The sequence below is a fragment of the Aethalodelphis obliquidens genome, unplaced genomic scaffold, assembly GCF_003676395.1.
Source record: "Aethalodelphis obliquidens isolate GAN/ISIS:26980383/991018 unplaced genomic scaffold, ASM367639v1 scaffold9, whole genome shotgun sequence".
Classification (NCBI taxonomy): domain Eukaryota; kingdom Metazoa; phylum Chordata; class Mammalia; order Artiodactyla; family Delphinidae; genus Aethalodelphis; species Aethalodelphis obliquidens.
Genome location: NW_020837953.1, coordinates 4,915,810 through 4,934,053, shown reverse-complemented (window position 1 = coordinate 4,934,053; position 18,244 = coordinate 4,915,810). Strand labels below are relative to the sequence as shown.

The following is an 18,244-nucleotide window of genomic DNA, read 5'->3' as shown; positions in this document are numbered from 1 at the left end:
CTGTTCTCATCTCACGGAGTTACTGGAAGGGTGACAGGTAAAAACGCTCTGTACCGTGAGGCTCTGTGTTGTTTTCAAAAGACAACTGATACTTTTTTCTGAGACATGCAAATAGAAACACAATTATTATTATTAATCCGGTTTGGAGAATGGCACTACTGAGCCCCAAAGAGAGGTGGCATTTACTCAAGGGTCCTTCCCTCCCTTGTGTTGGAGTGACAAATAGCAAAGTCAAGGGAGGCTGCAGCTTTCCGCGGGGCTCTCTGGCAAGATGAGGAGAGCGAGTCATGTTCTACTTCACTTAATACATCATCAGAAGACATCTCGAGCAACATCTGATATTGATGGCATTAGGAAGTAAAAGGAACTGACATGTACACAGAACCTACTATGTACCAAGTGCTGTCCTGGTTGCTTGACATCTTCACACCACTTCTAGAAGCAGAGAATACAGTACCCTTATTTTGTAGCCCAGGAAATTGAGATACAAAAGTGAGGTACCTCACCTGAGGCCACAGAACAGTTAAAAACTTAGGCCCGAAAACAGAGGATAAATAAAATCAAATCTGAGACTACCCTGATCAAGCTGAAGTATAAGAAACATTGCAATCTACTCAGGAGGCATAGATACGGAACACTTGTAGGCCCTACCAAAACCCTGAGGCTCCCAATAGCAGCTCCCTAAGAGCCCAGCCTTATCTTTAGGCCCAAGAGCTTATCTCTTGTTAAGCAAACTGAGGCCCAGCGGACTGGTACCTTCGTATTAATGATGGACAGATGGGAAGATCCTGGGCATCAGAACCGTGAAAACAAGTGCGATTTTTAGATAGTGACTTGAAACCTACACAGAATCTACTTGTAAAACTCAGCATCAAAGACATTCTAAGCTGAAAAGAGCCTTGGATTTATTTTCTGTACAGAGGTCAGAGAGACCTGGCTACGAGTGGGGGCTTCTACCTCTTGCTAGCTTTGTGACCCTGGGCAAGATACCTTACCTTTGCCAGGCTCACTTTCCTCATCTGTAAAGTGGAAATAATGATATAAGGGACTTGGGGCTGCTGTGAGACATAATAAGATACTGCATGTAAGCGCCCATTCACAGGGACCTGGCTCTATAATTGTTACCAAACCCTGCCCCCCCCACCCCCCATTTCCAAGCGTCTTGTTGCTCTGTAAAGCAAGCCAGCATCTCCTCTAACAGTCCTATGATGAAGCACTAGTTGCAAAGAACAGAAAAGGGCCATGCCCGAGAGACGCTTCAGTCTTATTTGCTCATTTTACAGATGAGTAAACTGAGGCCCAGAGAAAGAAAGGAATTGAAAAGGTGGCTTAATTGCTGTGGATTCAGTGTGTGACCGGGATGAAGCCTCTTCTTTACAGCCTCCACGTGATCTTGTTTCATTCTCGTGCCAACATGTGATTTAGGGAGAAGTTATTCCCCTATTTTACCATTGGGGAAACTGAGTCGCAGAGAGGGCAAGTGTCTTGCCCATTACCCCTCAGCCAAATGTAGTTGGTGACAGAGCCAGAACTATACCCCAGTTCCCTGCTTGCTGAAACCGGTCCTTCCCAGTACACTAGGCTGCCCCCGGAGAGTCCCCCGCAGGGCACAATGGGAGCCCTGCCAACTGTAGCTAACTCTGAAATCACGAACCTCTTATATTGAAAAGCCTAATTTTATTTTCAAAGGTGCTCCCTCTTCATAGGATGACTGGTTAGTGGTTTCCTCTGGCCTCATACTGTAACTGAGCAGGACCCTGTGGGGTCTTCCCTGGACAGACTCCTCCCCCATATCCTCTGAAAGTACCTAGATAATAGGATCTGATATACATCTCCTGAGCTGTTTTGCAGATGCTAAAAACTCCACCAAATTGAAGAAATTAACTACTTGATGACCATGAACATGTAGCCCCGAGACCCACTGATGCCTAAGGATTGATACTGTGACACCACCTTGTTACCACACGATTAGTCAATCAGAGAATTGTGCACGAGCTGATCACATCCCCACCACTCCCCTCCCTCACCTGGCCTTTAAAAGTGCTTTCCTGAAACCCATTGGGAAGTTCAGGTGTTTTGAGCACCAGCTGCCCTGGACTCCGTGCTTGGTGTCCCGCAATAAACTCGGCACTTTCCTTCACCACAACCTGGTGTCAGCAGATTGTCTTTACTGCGTCGGTGAGCGGATCCAAGTTTGGTTCAGTAACAATACTGAGACACTGCAAGGTTGTACCTTAAAATCTGACATTGAGGACAGACATGCAACTTTTCTGTTTAAAGATAGAAACTTCGTAAGCAATGATTTTAAACAAAGACGCAAAGCGCAACCTCACACTTGAATCCAACCCAGACGGATCCAGTGGATAGAAATAGATTATTACTCCATAGGGCTGGTTAATCCAAGTTGTCGGTAGAGCTAACATTATATTTTGGTCATTTAGAATTCTGTGCATTTGATGGAAATTGAAAATCTGTTTTACTTTTGTTACGTAAGTAATGCATGCCCAAGGCAGAATAAGAGACCACACAACTAAGTAAATTAAGGAAATTAAAATCACTTATTTAAATACATTAACAATTTTCCTGCTTCTGTAATGTTTTTATTTCAAATTAGGACTAAAATTCTAATTAGTGAAAAACTGGAGGTTGTCATACTTGTTTGGTGTGCGCTGTGCTGTAGTTACTCAGACTCTTTGATGGAAAAGCAGAGGGGAAGCAGCGTGAGTCCCGCCTTCACACACCTGCCTGGGTTTGATCCCGGCTCTAAACAGCTGTACAGCCCTGAGGAAGCTACTCAACATCTGAGCCTCAGTTTCCCCCTGAGAAAGTGGGATTAAAATACCTATTTTATAGTATATTTAGGAGAATTAACGAGGTCAAAAGTGTGTTCAGCAGACTTGTGGTTGCCAAAGGAAGGGAGTTGGGGGAGGGAAGGATGGGGAGTTAACCAGCAGATGCAAACTATTATACAGAGAATGGATAAACAAGGTCCTACTGTATAGCACAGGGAACTATATTCAATATCCTGTGATAAACCATAATGGAAAAGCATATGAAAAAGAAAGTATATATATATATGTATAATTGAATCATCTTGCTGTACAGTAAAAATTAACACAACATTGTGAATCACTTATACTCCAATAAAATTAAAAAAACGTGTGTTCAGGGTTCTTCACATAAGCAGACATTTAAGAATATTACTTTACCTTCGCTTCAGAAGGGGTAATACTTTAGCTAGACTTTCTTTTATTCAGTTAATATTCCCAGTGTTGTCTCCAAATAGCATTTTTGAATTTGGTCTTCATTTTCAGTAGTACAGTTGACTTTTTAAAGAAATTCAACAGCACGTTCTTTTGAGAAATGAAGGACCCTATTACATTCCGGACAACAACCCTCCCGTGGATTGCTTTAGTAAAATGGAATGTTTGATTTCTGAGTCAACTGAAAATAGTTAAGCTCCATTAAAAATTAAAACACTGTACCCAGTTGGCCATTAACCATGTCTACAATCAGGCATGAAAACTACTGGTAAATGGCAGGGAAGTGGGAACCAATTCACGTGAAGGTATTTTAACAAGCCCAGAATGACGAGAAGAGCAACATGGAGCGTGTGAGTGAGGAGAGAGCCCGTGGCTGTTCAGCCCCTTCTGTGCACTTACTGGTGGTGGTGCAAAGGCAGGAGAGGAAAGCGGTTTTATACCTGATAAATGTTTTCTTCCATTTCGGGATCACGGATTGGCTCGTGTCCAGCCTCAAACACAATGTACTATGACGAACGGCCAGAGAGGAAAAGTCAGAGGGGAAAATGAAAGAGGGGAAAAAAAAAGCATTTGGAATTCAGGATATACATCGCAGTGAGCATTAAAGACACAGGCACAGGAGAAAACACCTTAAAGAGACAACTGAATTACTGACATTCCCAATGGCCTGACACATTCCTGCCTCTTCTAAGGAAAACTGTGTCCAATGGTCAGCCCTTTAGCTATGTCTGCATAAGCCCTCTGCAGACCTCTCTGGGGATATAACCTCTTCATTCAGTGGCATTTATCTCGGTAGTGTCTGCGTGTGCTGGCACTGCTGAGTGGGAATGATATCTCCTGGGATCCCAACTTTGCAAGCCCTGGGTTACAGTGGTCTCTCCCTTTTGCTCCCTAAGGCCCAGGGTCAGATGCCAATTCTGACTGCTCAGAAGCCCCAAACTCCCTCATCTCATAAATATCACTTTACTTTACATTCTCAGTTTTAAATACCGAAATCAACTTTTCCACGTACATGTTTCAGACTCTAAGGGACTGGGCCATCTCAAAAGGGGCAATGCTCGTCACTCTCCCAGCCCACGAACCAGGGGCTGAGCTCATATTATAGACAAATCCACGCCTCTGGCATTCTACAGCAAGGCCTGCCGTCCAGTGCACCTCTGACTTTTGTTTGCCATCTATGTCAGATACTTCTTCTCCTTCAAGTTATTCGGACTCTATTACTTTTTTATCCATATTATTTTCTTTTTGTCATAGCAGTAGCAGCTCTCTGGGTGAAACTCTGCATGTATATAGAATGCATGTGTGACACACACACACATAACCCATGTGTGTCCCAGTTAGAAATGTAAGTTTCAGATTGTCTTTTATATCCCACAAGTCAAAGGTTTGGCTTTGTTCTCTCCTTGGGAATAAGCACAGAGTGGGAGAGGCCTCCTCTTCTGTATCTGTTTAAGCAGAGCATATCCTTGAACCCAAGAGAGGCCATCTCTACCCACACTTAGGCTGCAACCTTGAAGAGAGCACAGAGAAAGCTACGGGCAGGCATGTCTCTGGGATCTCCCTTCCCCCACTCACAGCCCCTGTGCCATGAGCCAGGGAGTCAGGGGGCAGCCTAGCCAGTCGGGGGCCCAAGGGACTTCTCCTCACAGCCTTTCTCAAGCTCACAAACCGTCCTTCGGGTTTGTGTTCAAATGTCGCCAAAATGTCAGTCCCCATCTCTGGTTCTTAACTCACTGAAGCCACCTCATTATTCAGTCTCTCTAATGAACTCGGAATATTCAGGAGACTCTTGCAAGCATTCAGCTCTGGGATCAAACTTCTACAGATTGTGGAGAGGGCTGAGGCAGGGCAAGAAGGGAGAAGTCTATTTCCAAATCCCATGCTATTGATGCCGGCCAAATTTCTGTTAGTTTTTATGGAAATTCGCTCCTGGAGGGGGTGGCAGCCCTCACCCTCAGAAATAATTTTGGTCCCCCTCCAGGCTCTGCAGCCAGCGGATCCTTCAGGTCTCTGATAAAATGTCTACACCACAGGCCTGGCCATTCCTGACCCTCGACCCCAACTAGTTTCAGAAATTACCTGGTATACAGGATCTTCAACATCCTCTTCCAGAATTGTCTACCGCAGAGTGAGGGAAGGGAGGATGCAAAGCAGAGGACATAAAGCGAGAGATGTGAGACGTTATTCAGAAATTACAGGACAGTGAAGAAACCAGCTCTGGGTAGGAGAGGCTGGCGGGTCATTAAGGCAGAAAACAGGCAGAAAAAAAATGAAAACCCCGGTGATATTTTACCATTGCACAATCATCTCCAAATCTGATCCCACCCACTGCTAATAACAGCAAACGCAGTTGGGTTTCCTTAGGTCTCCTCCCCTGAAATCTTCCCCTGGTTTCAAGACTTCACTTTCTCCAACACGTCTAGAATCTCAGTGAATAAGCGCTCACGTCTAGTGGCTTTGCTTTCAGTCATTTACACGGGAACCTTTCATCTTTGTTTATTTCTACTTGGCAGCAGGAGGAGAAGCCTTGACTGTCAGTTTTCACATCTGTTTATTTTAAGCCCCTGTTGTCTCAGGATAAATTCACAGGTATACCTGATACACAGCTTGTTCGCATTGCTTGTCCTTTTGTGCCTTTTTTTCCAATTCTTCTCTTTGCTTCAATTCATAAATAAGTTGAAAGAGATCTCTCAAGTCCAGAATAACGGGTTCAGCCTGGAGTAAAAGGTGGTAAAGCACGTTAATAAAAGGGTGGTTACTAAGCTGCAGCGACCAATTTTTGTTTTTGCTGGCTACAACCCGCAGCCCTTCCTTTTTCTATTAAACTGCAAGCATTCCGTCTTTAATTAATTCTACCTTGTTACATTGGTTTAGCAAAATTGCATGTAAGCTAAAGTTCATTTCTTCAACTAATTATATTTGCAAATTCATAACAATCATAAGCATAAAAGGCACTGCTTTTATTTATTAGTAATTTCAAATTCGATAAAGTTAGGGTAGGCCTTATGCAAAACAGCTATTTGTTTCTTCTTATTTTCTTTGTAAATGAGGCTATGAACACAAGGAAACTTATTTGTATAGTGTGCCTCCGTCCAGCTTAATCAGAAAGGAAAACAGTTAGTCATTACGAAATACCCATTAGGAAAAACAACGACAACACAACTGGATGGGCGTGAGCATGCGTCTTTGCTCCGAGGCTGTTCATCCTTTCTAGATGGGAAGCTGAGCGTCAGCATCGCTGAGTCACATGGCACAGTGGGCCTCCGAAGACCAACAGTGTGGCTGTGCTGTCCCAGGAAAGGTACAAGGAAAGGAGTCCTCTTCAGATTGGGATACTCACCGCCTGGGCTGTTTTTATGGCCACGAATCTGTGATTCCCTTCCTTCCCACAAACGTATCCGAAGGCCCGGTGATCTGTGATGTCCTTGGCGATGTAGGAAATTTCGTGAACAGCATGATGCTGCTGAAGGGCCTATGGAAAACAAAAAGAAGAGCCTATTTCAGGGGACTTGCCCTCCGAGCTGCTGATCAATAAGAGATGTGTTTCTGCTACATGTGAACAAGCCCGGAGGGCTCTGGAAAAGCTGTTTGGTCCAGATGGAAGGAAGAAGAGCTGTGCCTGCCCTTGAGAAATGGAGGCTTCCTTCCATGGTCTTGGTGCTGTGACCAGAGAGATAAACAGGATTGTTCAGATGCTGAAAGAGCATCTGGCTCTTTTTTCTGCTCTCCAGGACCGGTCAGCCTCACTCAGTGGTGTAGGCTCCTGCCACATCTTTCTTCATGATGCAGCCCAGTCTAAGTTCTGGATTGATATTTAGTACATTTACGTATCCAGGGCCTCTGCTTGCCCTGCTGGAAGATGTACATTGCACAATGACAGGGGGTGCCCTTCGCATTCAGAGAACCATAGATGGGAGTGGTTATAACCATTTTCCAAGAGGTGGCGACAGAGGGACTTGAGGATCAAACACCCTTCTTTGTTTTGCCCAAGTTCACCACACCTCTGAGGCTTTTCATGGGTTGGTCCTCATGTCCGCAATGCCTGTTCTTTTATCCACCTGCCTGAATCCTATTCCTCTTGCAAAGCCTATTTGAAATAGCCCCACCTCTGTGAAACCCCCTGATCAAGGCTTGCCTTCCCTTTCCCTGCAGATGTGATTCCTCCCACTTCTGTGTTTCCCTAGAGCTTTAGTCTACAGCGATATTGAAACTCCTGATGGATTCCTCACACACAGCTACCCTGGCTCCTGCTTTCGTAGATCTTCCTTCTCTGATACATTTGCCTAAATCCCAGTCTTCCCCACCAGCCTCTGTCTTCTTCACCTTTGCCATCCTAATACCTTGCACTGCGCCTGACCCACAGTTGTTGAACTAAAGTAAATTGGGATTGCTGATCAGTAATGCAAAAATCTTTTGATATTGACCTTCCTGCCTTTATTATCTAAACTTCAACAAATAATACTCACCATCCTGTTAAGTGATGGTGATCTTTACGGCCATTGTTCTATATTAAATGTTCCTAAGGCAATCCTCATTAAACAGTCCTCTGTATGTATCTATGCATTATACGATGTGCTTCAAGTCCTGACAAAGGACCTTTTCGTTATCCGGGGTGATAAGAAGCTTGCATTCTAGCCACTATATGTGAACACAAGGCACTCACTGTACCTCTCTGGATCTCCGTGTATTCCTCTATTAAAGAAGAACTCTGAACCAGATCCATGGCTCCTAACCCAAAGCTCTGGATCTACTGGGGTCATTGAAAGTAATAAAAAGAGGTACCAGGCAATTTTCAACATTTCAAAAAGCTAAACAGAAATGTATAATTATCCCTCATAAGATGACACCTTTCACTGTGCACGCAAATGAAAACGCCAAGTTTATCTAGAACCGTATCCGGCTACTGTTGTGCTCCGTAGCTCCGTATCCGGCTACTGTATACCGGCTATCCTTAGCTCATCTTGGAGCAGATTCTCTTCGGCAATTAGTGATGGATTCAAATAATGCAAATAGGAAAGTGAATGATTATAAATGCTTTTTTTGTGGTGAACAAAGTTTCCCACATTACTAAGTTTGTAGAGGGAAGGAGAAATGTAACACAAGGAGAATCTGGTTACGAAAATGTTGGGAACCCCTGGAGTACATTTTCTCCCAGGTCTCTTTCCATCTCCCCGGATCCTTTAGCCATTTGGATCTCACATCACACAGCCAGCCTCTCAGGACAGTGGGCACCTGCCTCTCATGAAGGCCATTGCCTTGGTTCTGAATTATTGGCCCTGACCTTCCAAAATGTCCATTCCCCAGCCTGTTGCCATCTTTCCAGGCTTCTGACCTTAGGAATCATTTCTGCAGTAGAATTTGCTGCTGCACCTTTCCCTTCCAGAGTCTGGCCATTCACTCATCTCTTTACTACTCTTGGGACTCTCCAGGTGGCTTCAAGCCTGTCCAGGTTGCCCAGTGTCTACTGGACATCATGCTTGGAGGGTGGTATCACTGCCCGGTCACCCTAGCCCCTCAAGTGGCCATAAGACAACTGTATAATTCTAGTGGATTTTCACACAAAGTTGGTGAAGAAGGAAGTATTTGTTAGTAAAATGATCAGGATCCATTTGTTCCTGTTTTATTAAGAGAGCATATTTAGCTAGGAGAGAAAAACTCCTCAGAGAGCAGTAGCTTTTTCATGGTGTTAATGATGTAAAATCAATGAGATTTATATTCACGAAACGTGGGGGTATTGATTTAGAGCCTTTTGTGAGCTCGAATGGTATACAGGAGGGAAAGCGGGAGACAAAGGCATCCTCCTTCTCTCCCTTTCCTGCAAGTATCTCTTTCTCCGCATAATACGGTGAATGTTATCCACGTCTTCTATTGAATCAAAGTTTGACGACAGTACTTATTGATTGCCAAGTGGAATATTGCTCTAAAATTAAACCACAATTACAAGTCTTCCTGGTGGAATTAGATTTGGAGATGATTGTGCAATGGTAAAAGATCACCTACTAGGCAAGACAGCAGATGGAGATGTTTTAATTTATCTGGGAATGCTCATTAAGTGTTTTAAAATCAAAACATTTTTAGCGCCCGATGATGTCTAAAGTTGCCTCGCGAAGTGTGGCCGTGTGTGTGCGTGAAGTGCTGAAAAATATTTGTAACATTACCTTTTCCCATAGTTAATTTTAGGACATGTTAAAAAGGATTGTTCTGGAAGAGGCTCATTCATTTGGAAACGAAGAGCCAGTAAGGGGATACGTCTCCACTTTCTCCAACCTTAATCATGCACGTGTCATACAGATTCTTGGAAATACAAACATATTAGAATCCTGCTAATCCCACGTTATCACATTCATCTTGGCAACACAGAGGACCTTGTAAATACTTGTTCACTGAGCCTCAAAACTGCTCCATGTCTTCAAACAAGTTTTATCAGCACAAATCAAAGACAGTTGGAGCCAGAGGAAACCTAAATATTGTACAGTTCACCTCCGAGTTTATTCATGAAAGGACTGAGGGTCAGACTGTGTTCTGGCTGGACCCATACTTAACCCAGGCCCCACTCTCCCTATTCAGGATGACGAAGCATTGAAAAGAGGAAACAAGACTATTTAGAATTAAGGCTCCTTTCCTGAGACTCCTGGGTCCCTAGACCAACAACAAAATCATGGTCTCTGATAAGCTGGGATGAAGAAAGGGAACTGGAGGAGGAGGTAGAGTTGAGGCTGTTCTGGATTCCAGCAGGATTCTGAGGTCAGAAAGGGTCATCAGTCAGAAGGTTTGGGGTCAAGGCCAGCTATCAGGATCTCAGCAAAAAAGGTCAAGACCGCATGGTCTGGAAGGGGACTCTCGGGCTTGGCTACCTGTGGTATCTGCTGAGCGGCCAAGGCCACAAAGGGGAGGTGAGGCCCTTGGTCACAGGAGAAAAGGACCGTTTCATCCCAGGAGTGTTTCTGTGTGGAGTTTCTGGGGCGCCATGGGTTGTTCTGGAGGTGCAGAGAATCCTGGGCCAGAGGGAGAGGGAAAGAGTGGGAGAGGGAGAGAGTGGAGGAAAGGCAGATTCTGGGTGCGCTTCTTCCACCCTTCCTTTGGAAAAGAGTTTTTGTCTTGGAAAAACTTAGTCTAGATATTAAAGCACTGCCCCCAAATCAAAGCAGATATTTGATTTTCAAGAGTCTTCCAGAACACCCGATCTTTCCACCACCACTTCATTTACTACTCCTATTCCGAACCCTCTCATTGAGGATGAAAGTTACTGCTGCAGAATTCCAAGGCCAATTCAGAGAATAACCTCCCCAACCCAGTCTGACTTTCCTCCCAGGGGTGAAAATAATCTGAAGGGCTCATCGTCCCCCTTTGGGTTCTGGACTTCCCCACCTCTGTGCCATTATGCGTGTTGTTTTCTCTGCTGATTGCCATCTTCTTCCCCTGACCCGTGTTTCATCAACTCCACCTAACTATATCATACCTATGCTCAAGGCCTAGCTCCAAAATCCTGCTCATCCAGGGCACCTTCCCTGACTCCCCTGTTTCCCTTAGTAATAATTCCCAACCCTAGATTTCATTGGGTTGTATTTTTTCTTCTATGTGGGATGCTTCATAACTTCTTAATTTTGCTACACATTTCTCCATGCATATAGCTATTCACACGGTAGGTATTAATGCTTATTGAGTGCCTGTTCTTTTCTGGATCTCATGCTAACTGCTACACCTACCCAAAGGATTAAAACACAGTCCCTTCCTCAAGGCCCTTGCAATCTCATAGAACAGGCAGGCAAAGAAACTAACAACCACAATATAAGAAGACAAGCTTTAGATTAAAGGGTTATGTAGGGTCAGAGCAGGAATGGGAAGGGGCATCAGGGAAGACTTGACAAAGGAGCTGACCTCGGACTCAGTCCCGAAGGATAAAGGGGAAGTCCCCAGAAAGTCAGGGGGAAAGGGCATTCTAGGCAGAAAGAATGTAGCATGCAAAGGCCTCTAGGTCCTGAGAACAGGACATTTGGAGAACATCTGTGCATTTGTTTTCTCTCCACTTTGGGGATGTTAGCTCCTTGAAAGAAAGATCCATGTCTGGTTCTCCTCGGTCTTATCCTAGTCACTAATACTGTTCCTTTTGAACAATAAGTGCTAAATAAGGTTTCGTGAATTAAAGAAGGAAGGAAGAACCAAGCTATCTAAAGATGTACACTGCACAAGGTAGTCACTCAATAAATGCTCAATGATTGATTCAATCAGGTTAATTCACGACGTTTCACATAGGATTCATTCTGTAAACAGAGGGTTTCTTATCTGATCACCATTTTTCTCTTAGCATTTCCATGAGCCATTTACCAATGTTTAAATGAATACCAAATTGTTTGCAGGGTTATCGTCTGACAGGATAAATTACAGAGAAGACTTAATTTGTAGTATGGTTCAATACAGCCAATTAAATACAGTATGGATTAGAAAGTCATCTGCTCAGACTTTACCATTAGCTTTTTTTAAAGAATAAATGCTACCCTACTTAGCCTTCATATTATTATTGTGTGTGTGTATGTGTGTGTATGAGAGGGTGTGTTTTCCTGAGGCTATATTCTTCACGGGGGTGGGGGGGGGAAACACCCATCAGGATTCAAGTGAGTTAATAAAAAAACAAAACAAAAAAAGCAGACATGCAGATAGCCACGGAACAAAAATAGATACATGAAAAATACACTGCTTCACACTATAGGCAGTTACAGTAGTTAAAATCTCACAAGACAAAGAGAGACCCAGGCTCATTATAAAGGCCTTTCTCTTTTCTAACATATTTTTGGATGCATTTGCTGCATGGCAGTGCCAACAAGGCTGGGAGGCAACCCCTGTACCAGCCCCCAGGCACCCCATCATCAAGTGTTCAACGGGGTAGGTCAGAGTGAATTCTTCCCTAAGTTCCCATCCTGAAATCTTCTAGAACGTTTTACTCAAGGCCAAGACCAAATTTCCAAAGACCCCAGTCTATAGCTGAAGAGGCAGCCTGATAACAGAGGAAAGAATATGAACTCTGGAGCCAGAGAGAACACGATTCAAATCCAAGCTGTATCACTGACTGGATGTGTAGCTTTGGGCATGTCCCGTGAACTTCCTGAGGCTTCTCTTTTTGTATAATATGAAGAATGATACAGAATCCGAAAAGTTGTTGGAAATATTAAATTGATTCATATAAAATATACCAGATACAATTGAGATGCCACTTTTCGCCACCAGAATGAAAAAAAAACAAGATAATACCCAGCGTTGACAAAAGTATGGGGAAACATACTTTCTTGGGCTATTGGTTTTCTATTTGTACAACGGGACCAACAGTGCCTCTCTCATGGTCCTGTTAGGAAGACGGATGACTTAGTCTGGTATATATAAAGGGCTTGGAGCAGTGCAAGGCACACATTATAAGGACTATGTAAATGTTGGCCATCATGGTTATTTTTGTTATTTGTGGGAGTGTGATTTGTTGCAACTTTTCTGGACGGCAGACTGGCTGTACGTTTCAAGGCTTTAAGGATATGCACAAACTTTGACTTATGATTCTTCTTGTAGGGATTCAATTATCTGCAAATAATGTAAGATGTGGGCAAAGACTTGGATACAAGATAGTCCCTGCAGTGCTACTGGAATAGTGAAAAATTAGAAATGTCTGAAATGTTGAGCATTAACTGATTGGTTGAAGTAACTGCACTTTGCTATAAGATGAAATAATATGCAGCTAACTGAAAATCATCTTGGGAACGAATGTATTTTTTGCTGCGGAAATATATTCACAACATGGTACTGAATGAAAAAATAAAAGCATATTACAAAACAGTGTGTTCAATATGATCCTGTTTTTGAAAAACGTATGATTATCCATATATGTATGTGTATACAAAGTCTGGGAAAACATCCTGTAAAATCTTAACAAGAGTTCTCCCTTGAATGGTGAACTTATTTTAAAAACTGGACTTTTTGCTTACTTATACTAATTTTTTAAAAAAATTATACCTATTTATACAAGTTACATAAAATACTAAGCTTCCTGGACTTTTCTATATGGGATGATTCTTTAGTTTGTCATGATGTATATATGGATACTTTATATATATATATATACATCAGCTCCAGTGTGTTAGCAACAATATCTTTCTTTTCTCATCTTATCCTGAATATCAAGTACAGTGCCTGACATATAGTAAGGATTTAGTACATATATATTTTTATTGTGGAAAAATATACACAACTTGAATTACAATTTTAACCATTATTAAGTGTATGTTTCTGTGGCATTAAGTACATTTACAGCGCTCTGCAACCATCACCACCACCCATTTCCAGAACTTCTTCATCTTCCCAAAGTGACCATCTGTACCATTAAACACTAACTCCTCATTCCCCTTCTTCCAGTCCCTGGAAACCACATCCTATGTTCTGTCTCTAATGACTTTGTCAGTACCTATTTTTAAATGAATAATTTGAATGAATGAATCTGTCAGTAAAATCTTGAGTCCAAGTCTGTCCTCGAACCCCCTCCCCACAACCCTACTGGCTCTACTTCTGTTTCTGTAACACTTGCTTTCCTCAGCTGTTAAAATAAGGAGGTTGGCTTCAGTAAATACTCATGTCCTTTTTTGCTCTTAACACTTCTTTTGAAACTTTATAACAAGACAACAGCTATAAAAGGCAGCTTCTTCTTAGTAACTCTCTAAACATATGTTATAAACACACAGCTCTGGAACCATGTGAGTAAAGTTCTTGCCTAAAAATAGGGAGATGAACTAGTTGTACTAGCTGAGAGCATTCCAGACCTACGATTTAGGCTTAAATTTGTCTAATAGGCAAAGTGGAGCCAGGTGTGCTGAATCAATTAGCAATCACCAAAGTGACAAGGAAGCGGATTTCTGCTCAGGAGAAATAAAAACCACCTTCAATAGTAAAGGAGCTTCTGTGTGAAGCACTAATTTCCTAACACGGGTTCAATCAAAATTCTACATCCCATGACCGAGCATGCGCTGCAGCATAATCACAGTTGGTGGCGAGCTGGACTAGCTGTCCTCTCTCTCATTCAATTCACATTCATGCCTAAAAGCCCTTCGGTACTTGGATACACCAGGCCCTGGAAATACCGAAATAAAGAAGATGCGGTCTGAGCTCTCAAAAGCCAGCAATACGTGTGTATGTGTAAGTCAGGGGGCTCCTCTTTTGTTTCACACTCAGAGTAGTTTGTATATTGTGTTGTCCTGTCCCCATTTCCAAAAGGCATGTCGTGTGATGGAAGGATTTAGATCTCAGCTTTGTCGCCATGTGCAAGTCACCTTACCTCACTGAGTCTCAGTTCCTTCATCTGTACAATGGGAATGTGAAGAAGATCACTTAATGTGTCTAGCAGGGTATCTGGTAGACAGTAGGCTCTGAATACTTTGAATCTTCTCCCAGACAACTGAGATGGCGTTCCCAGAAAGTATTTTAATATATCAACAGACCACAGCCAAAGCCTTAAATCAAACCCACACACAACTGAAAACTGCCTGCTCCATCTCTCACCCTTTTCTTCAGAGACGAGAAGAAAAAACACATGCGTGACCCTCACCCAGTGGTAGCCAAGACCAGCTTATCTGCTCTGCATGGCTAGGTCTGGAATAAGGAGGCTCAGACTTCTGCTTCCTGGTCTCCTGTGCTCGAGCTCTGATTCCAGGGCCACTGCTGCCAACCTCTGCCTAGATCTTGACGGGGCACAGAACAGTGGAGTTCTGCCCCGTGTGGTGTGTCTGGGCGGGGCTTTTCAGCATTGTGCGACCCAACTGGATCTGACCCGTCAGGTGACAAAGACACATGCACAGCCCTACCAGTTCGAAAGTCGGGAGAGGGGTATAGGTTTAAATGCAGGTGGTTTGAAGAAGGGATGTTTAATAAAGACTTTGATTTAATCTCGAAGAAAAAAAAAGATCTACTGACTATGTAACATAGTGTTCAATTACCAAGCATGGTTCCCTCAGGTCAGGACTTCCTTAGAACTCACAGGATAATAGTCTTGGAATAACCAGAGGGTGGTAAGAAAGTCTTCTGGGAAATCGGGTCACCAGGAAAGAGAAAAGAGTTGAAAGAGAGAGCTTTAAACTTTATGACATCATCTGACAATCTGGATCCCATTATCCTGAGAAATTTAACCTTGTAGTTTTCAGTTATATAATCAGTGAATTCCTTTCGTTGCTTAAGACTGAAGTGAGTTTTTTATTACTTGCAACCAAAAGATTTCTGAACAATACAGTGATCACCATTATCCCTATCTTAGACAGGAGGAAAAAGGCTCAGAAAGAAGTGACTTACCAAGGGAATATCAGGCTAACATGAGATTTCAGTAAATCTCATTGACACTCAAGTCTATGTCTGGTTTATTAGCAGTAATTTGTATTGGAATTGCAATTTTGAAATTGCTTTGGGTATATGTTAGGATAAAAAAATATATAAATACACTGTTATTAGAAAGCAAGCTTTTCAGTCAAAGAAAAATGAGATCTACATGTAAAAGTGAAGAAATAAGCCAATAATTGTAAATTGGAATTATCAATATGAACTCACCATTTAAAAACTGTATTATTAGCACTGTTTGCAGAAACGCACTAGAAGCAATGAAACCCCAGGGGCAATGAGCACACCTAATGCAGCTATTTATTATCTAGATATCTATTGATCTATTGCTCTCTTAACCTATCTAAAGAGAAAGAGAGTCAGAGAAAGCAAATATGGCGAAAGGTGAAATTTTCTGTTTGTTTGAACATTTTCATGGTAATACGTTAAAGAAAAAAATTACATCTTAGCATGCTCCTATCTCTATCTCCCATTCCTTTTTCCTCTCTCTGAGAACAGGAGAGACCACGGCACTGAACACTTCAACGACTTAACTGAAAGTAGGCTGCAGACAAAAGGCCTTTATCAAGTGCACCTCAGGCAACCACTGGTCCAAAACACAACGGGTTGTTCAGCACATTCACAAGAGTTCAGTATAGTGCTGCCAGTTTTCTTTGTTCCTTCTTGCTTCCCCAAGGCCAGCATAAATAAACATCAGTCAGTTGTGGTTCTATTTTCAACAACGTTTTTAAAAGTTCAGGTTGAATAAATACGGAAACAATTTTATACTTCTGAAACTCTGGGGAAAAAAATATCCCAAACTTGGAATATTCTCCAAATATGCATAAGGATTCAGATTTAATTTTCATTATATTTTTTAAAAGGGTACTATCCAGAGAATGACTACTGTGTGCTAGGCATCGTGCCAGATACTCTACATATGTAATCCTCATTTATTTCACTCACCTGACAACCTTACATGTTACTTCCCCTCCTTTTACTACTGACTTTAAGTGAGACACAGAGAGGTTGAAGAACTCAACCCAGATCACATTGCTGATAAGGTAGACCCTGGATTGCTGCCAGGTATGGCTGGCTCCAGACCCCAGGCAGCCTCTGTGCACTTGAATACAGCTTTGAACATACTTCAACTGCCTCTACTCTCATTCTCCTAAAATTCTTGTTTTTATTTCTGTCTCTTTCTGCATGAAGAATCCTAATAACCATTGTAGGTGTTTAGTAACGTAACCAATGATTTCAACATTTCAGCTTACGGTGTAAAATTATCATAGCAAGTAGGTAAATGAGTTTGAATGAATGGAAATGAAACAGCATGTTTTGCTACAAGTCACTGCAGAAACGAGGTCATTACATTTCATGGAAAATTACTTTTTGTGTTGTAACCAGTTTGAAATTAACCTCTGCCTTGGTCACAAAGAAGTCTTGCATGCCAGACAGAAACTTACAAGAAAGTGATGTGACTAAAATGCAGCCAATGGGAAGAATGCTGGATTAGGAGTGAGGAGGTTGGTGTCTTCATTTATAAATTGAGGTGGATAGCAGGTGGCGGTAGTGGTGAATACGGCTTCTAAGATCTGTTTTAATAAGACACTTGGATGCTGGAGAAACACATGACTTTGAATAGACACAGGTCAGCACTTGAAATCCAAATCTATTCATACTACTTGTGTCAACTTGGGCAAATTACCTAGCTTCTCTGAACCTTAGTCTCCTCATCTGTAACTTCATTCTTTTGGAGGGAGAACTAAGTAAGACCCTGGTACCCTGCCTGGCACCTAGTGATGCTTAATAAATGATTCTTCCTCTCCAGTTCAAAGATTCTGTTCTCTAAATTGTTTGTGATCGTTACATGTTGAACTGTAGCCTCCCAAAATTCACAGGCTGACGTCCCAAACGTCAGCACTTTAGAATGTGACCTTATTTGGAAATACAGTTGACCCTTAAACAAAGTGTGGAATAGGGGCACCAACCCCCGACTTGCCCCCCTACCCCTGTGTGGTAGAAAAATCCACGTATAACTTAACAGTCAGCCCTCTGCATCTGCGGTTCTGCATCTGCGGATTTACCAACCATAAACTGTACTGTAGTATGTATTTATTGAAAAAATCTGCATATAAGTGGACCCACGCAGTTCAGACCCATGTTGTTCAAGGGTCAACTGTAGCCCTAAAACTTAAGGGCTTCAGAATGCAACCTTATTTGGAAATAGTGTCATTACTGAGGTAATTAGTTAAAATTATGGCATGCTAGAATAGGGTGTGCCTCTAATCCAATAAGACTAGTGTCCTTATGAAAAGGGGAAACGTGGACACAGACACATGGACTGAATGCCTTGTGAACACGAAGGCAGAGATCCAGATGACGTGTCTAAAAGCCAAGGAACACCCAAGACTGCCAACAAACCACCAGAAACCAGGACACGGGCCTGGTGCAGATCCTCTCTCACAGTGGTCAGAAGAAGTCAATCCTGCCAAAACATGGATCTCAGACTTCTAGCCTTTACCAGACAATAAATTTCCATTTAAACCTCTCCGTTGTGGTAATTTGTTACGGCAGCCCCAGGAAAGAAATACAGCAACCTCCTTATTTTTTTTTTTTTTTTTTTTTTTTTTTTTTTTTTTTTTTTT

At 42.5% G+C, this 18,244-nt stretch overlaps 1 protein-coding gene across 7 annotated transcripts in view; it reads right to left on the bottom strand.

Annotated features, from left to right (window-relative positions):
• DAB1 (DAB adaptor protein 1) overlaps positions 1–18,244 on the bottom strand; it is a 417,476-nt gene that overhangs the window by 65,875 nt on the left and 333,357 nt on the right. For 3 of the 7 annotated variants that reach the window (XM_027108386.1, XM_027108389.1, XM_027108387.1), the window contains exons 5-8: positions 6,604–6,735; positions 5,859–5,978; positions 5,343–5,381; positions 3,704–3,769 (exon numbers count right to left, since the gene is read on the bottom strand). The exons of 1 other annotated variant lie outside the window; for it this stretch is intronic. In XM_027108386.1, coding sequence (XP_026964187.1) covers positions 3,704–3,769; positions 5,343–5,381; positions 5,859–5,978; positions 6,604–6,735 — 357 coding nt within the window. The remainder of the gene's footprint in view (positions 1–3,703; positions 3,770–5,342; positions 5,382–5,858; positions 5,979–6,603; positions 6,736–18,244) is intronic. 3 more of the 7 variants (XM_027108391.1, XM_027108390.1, XM_027108388.1) reach the window with 1 other exon arrangement.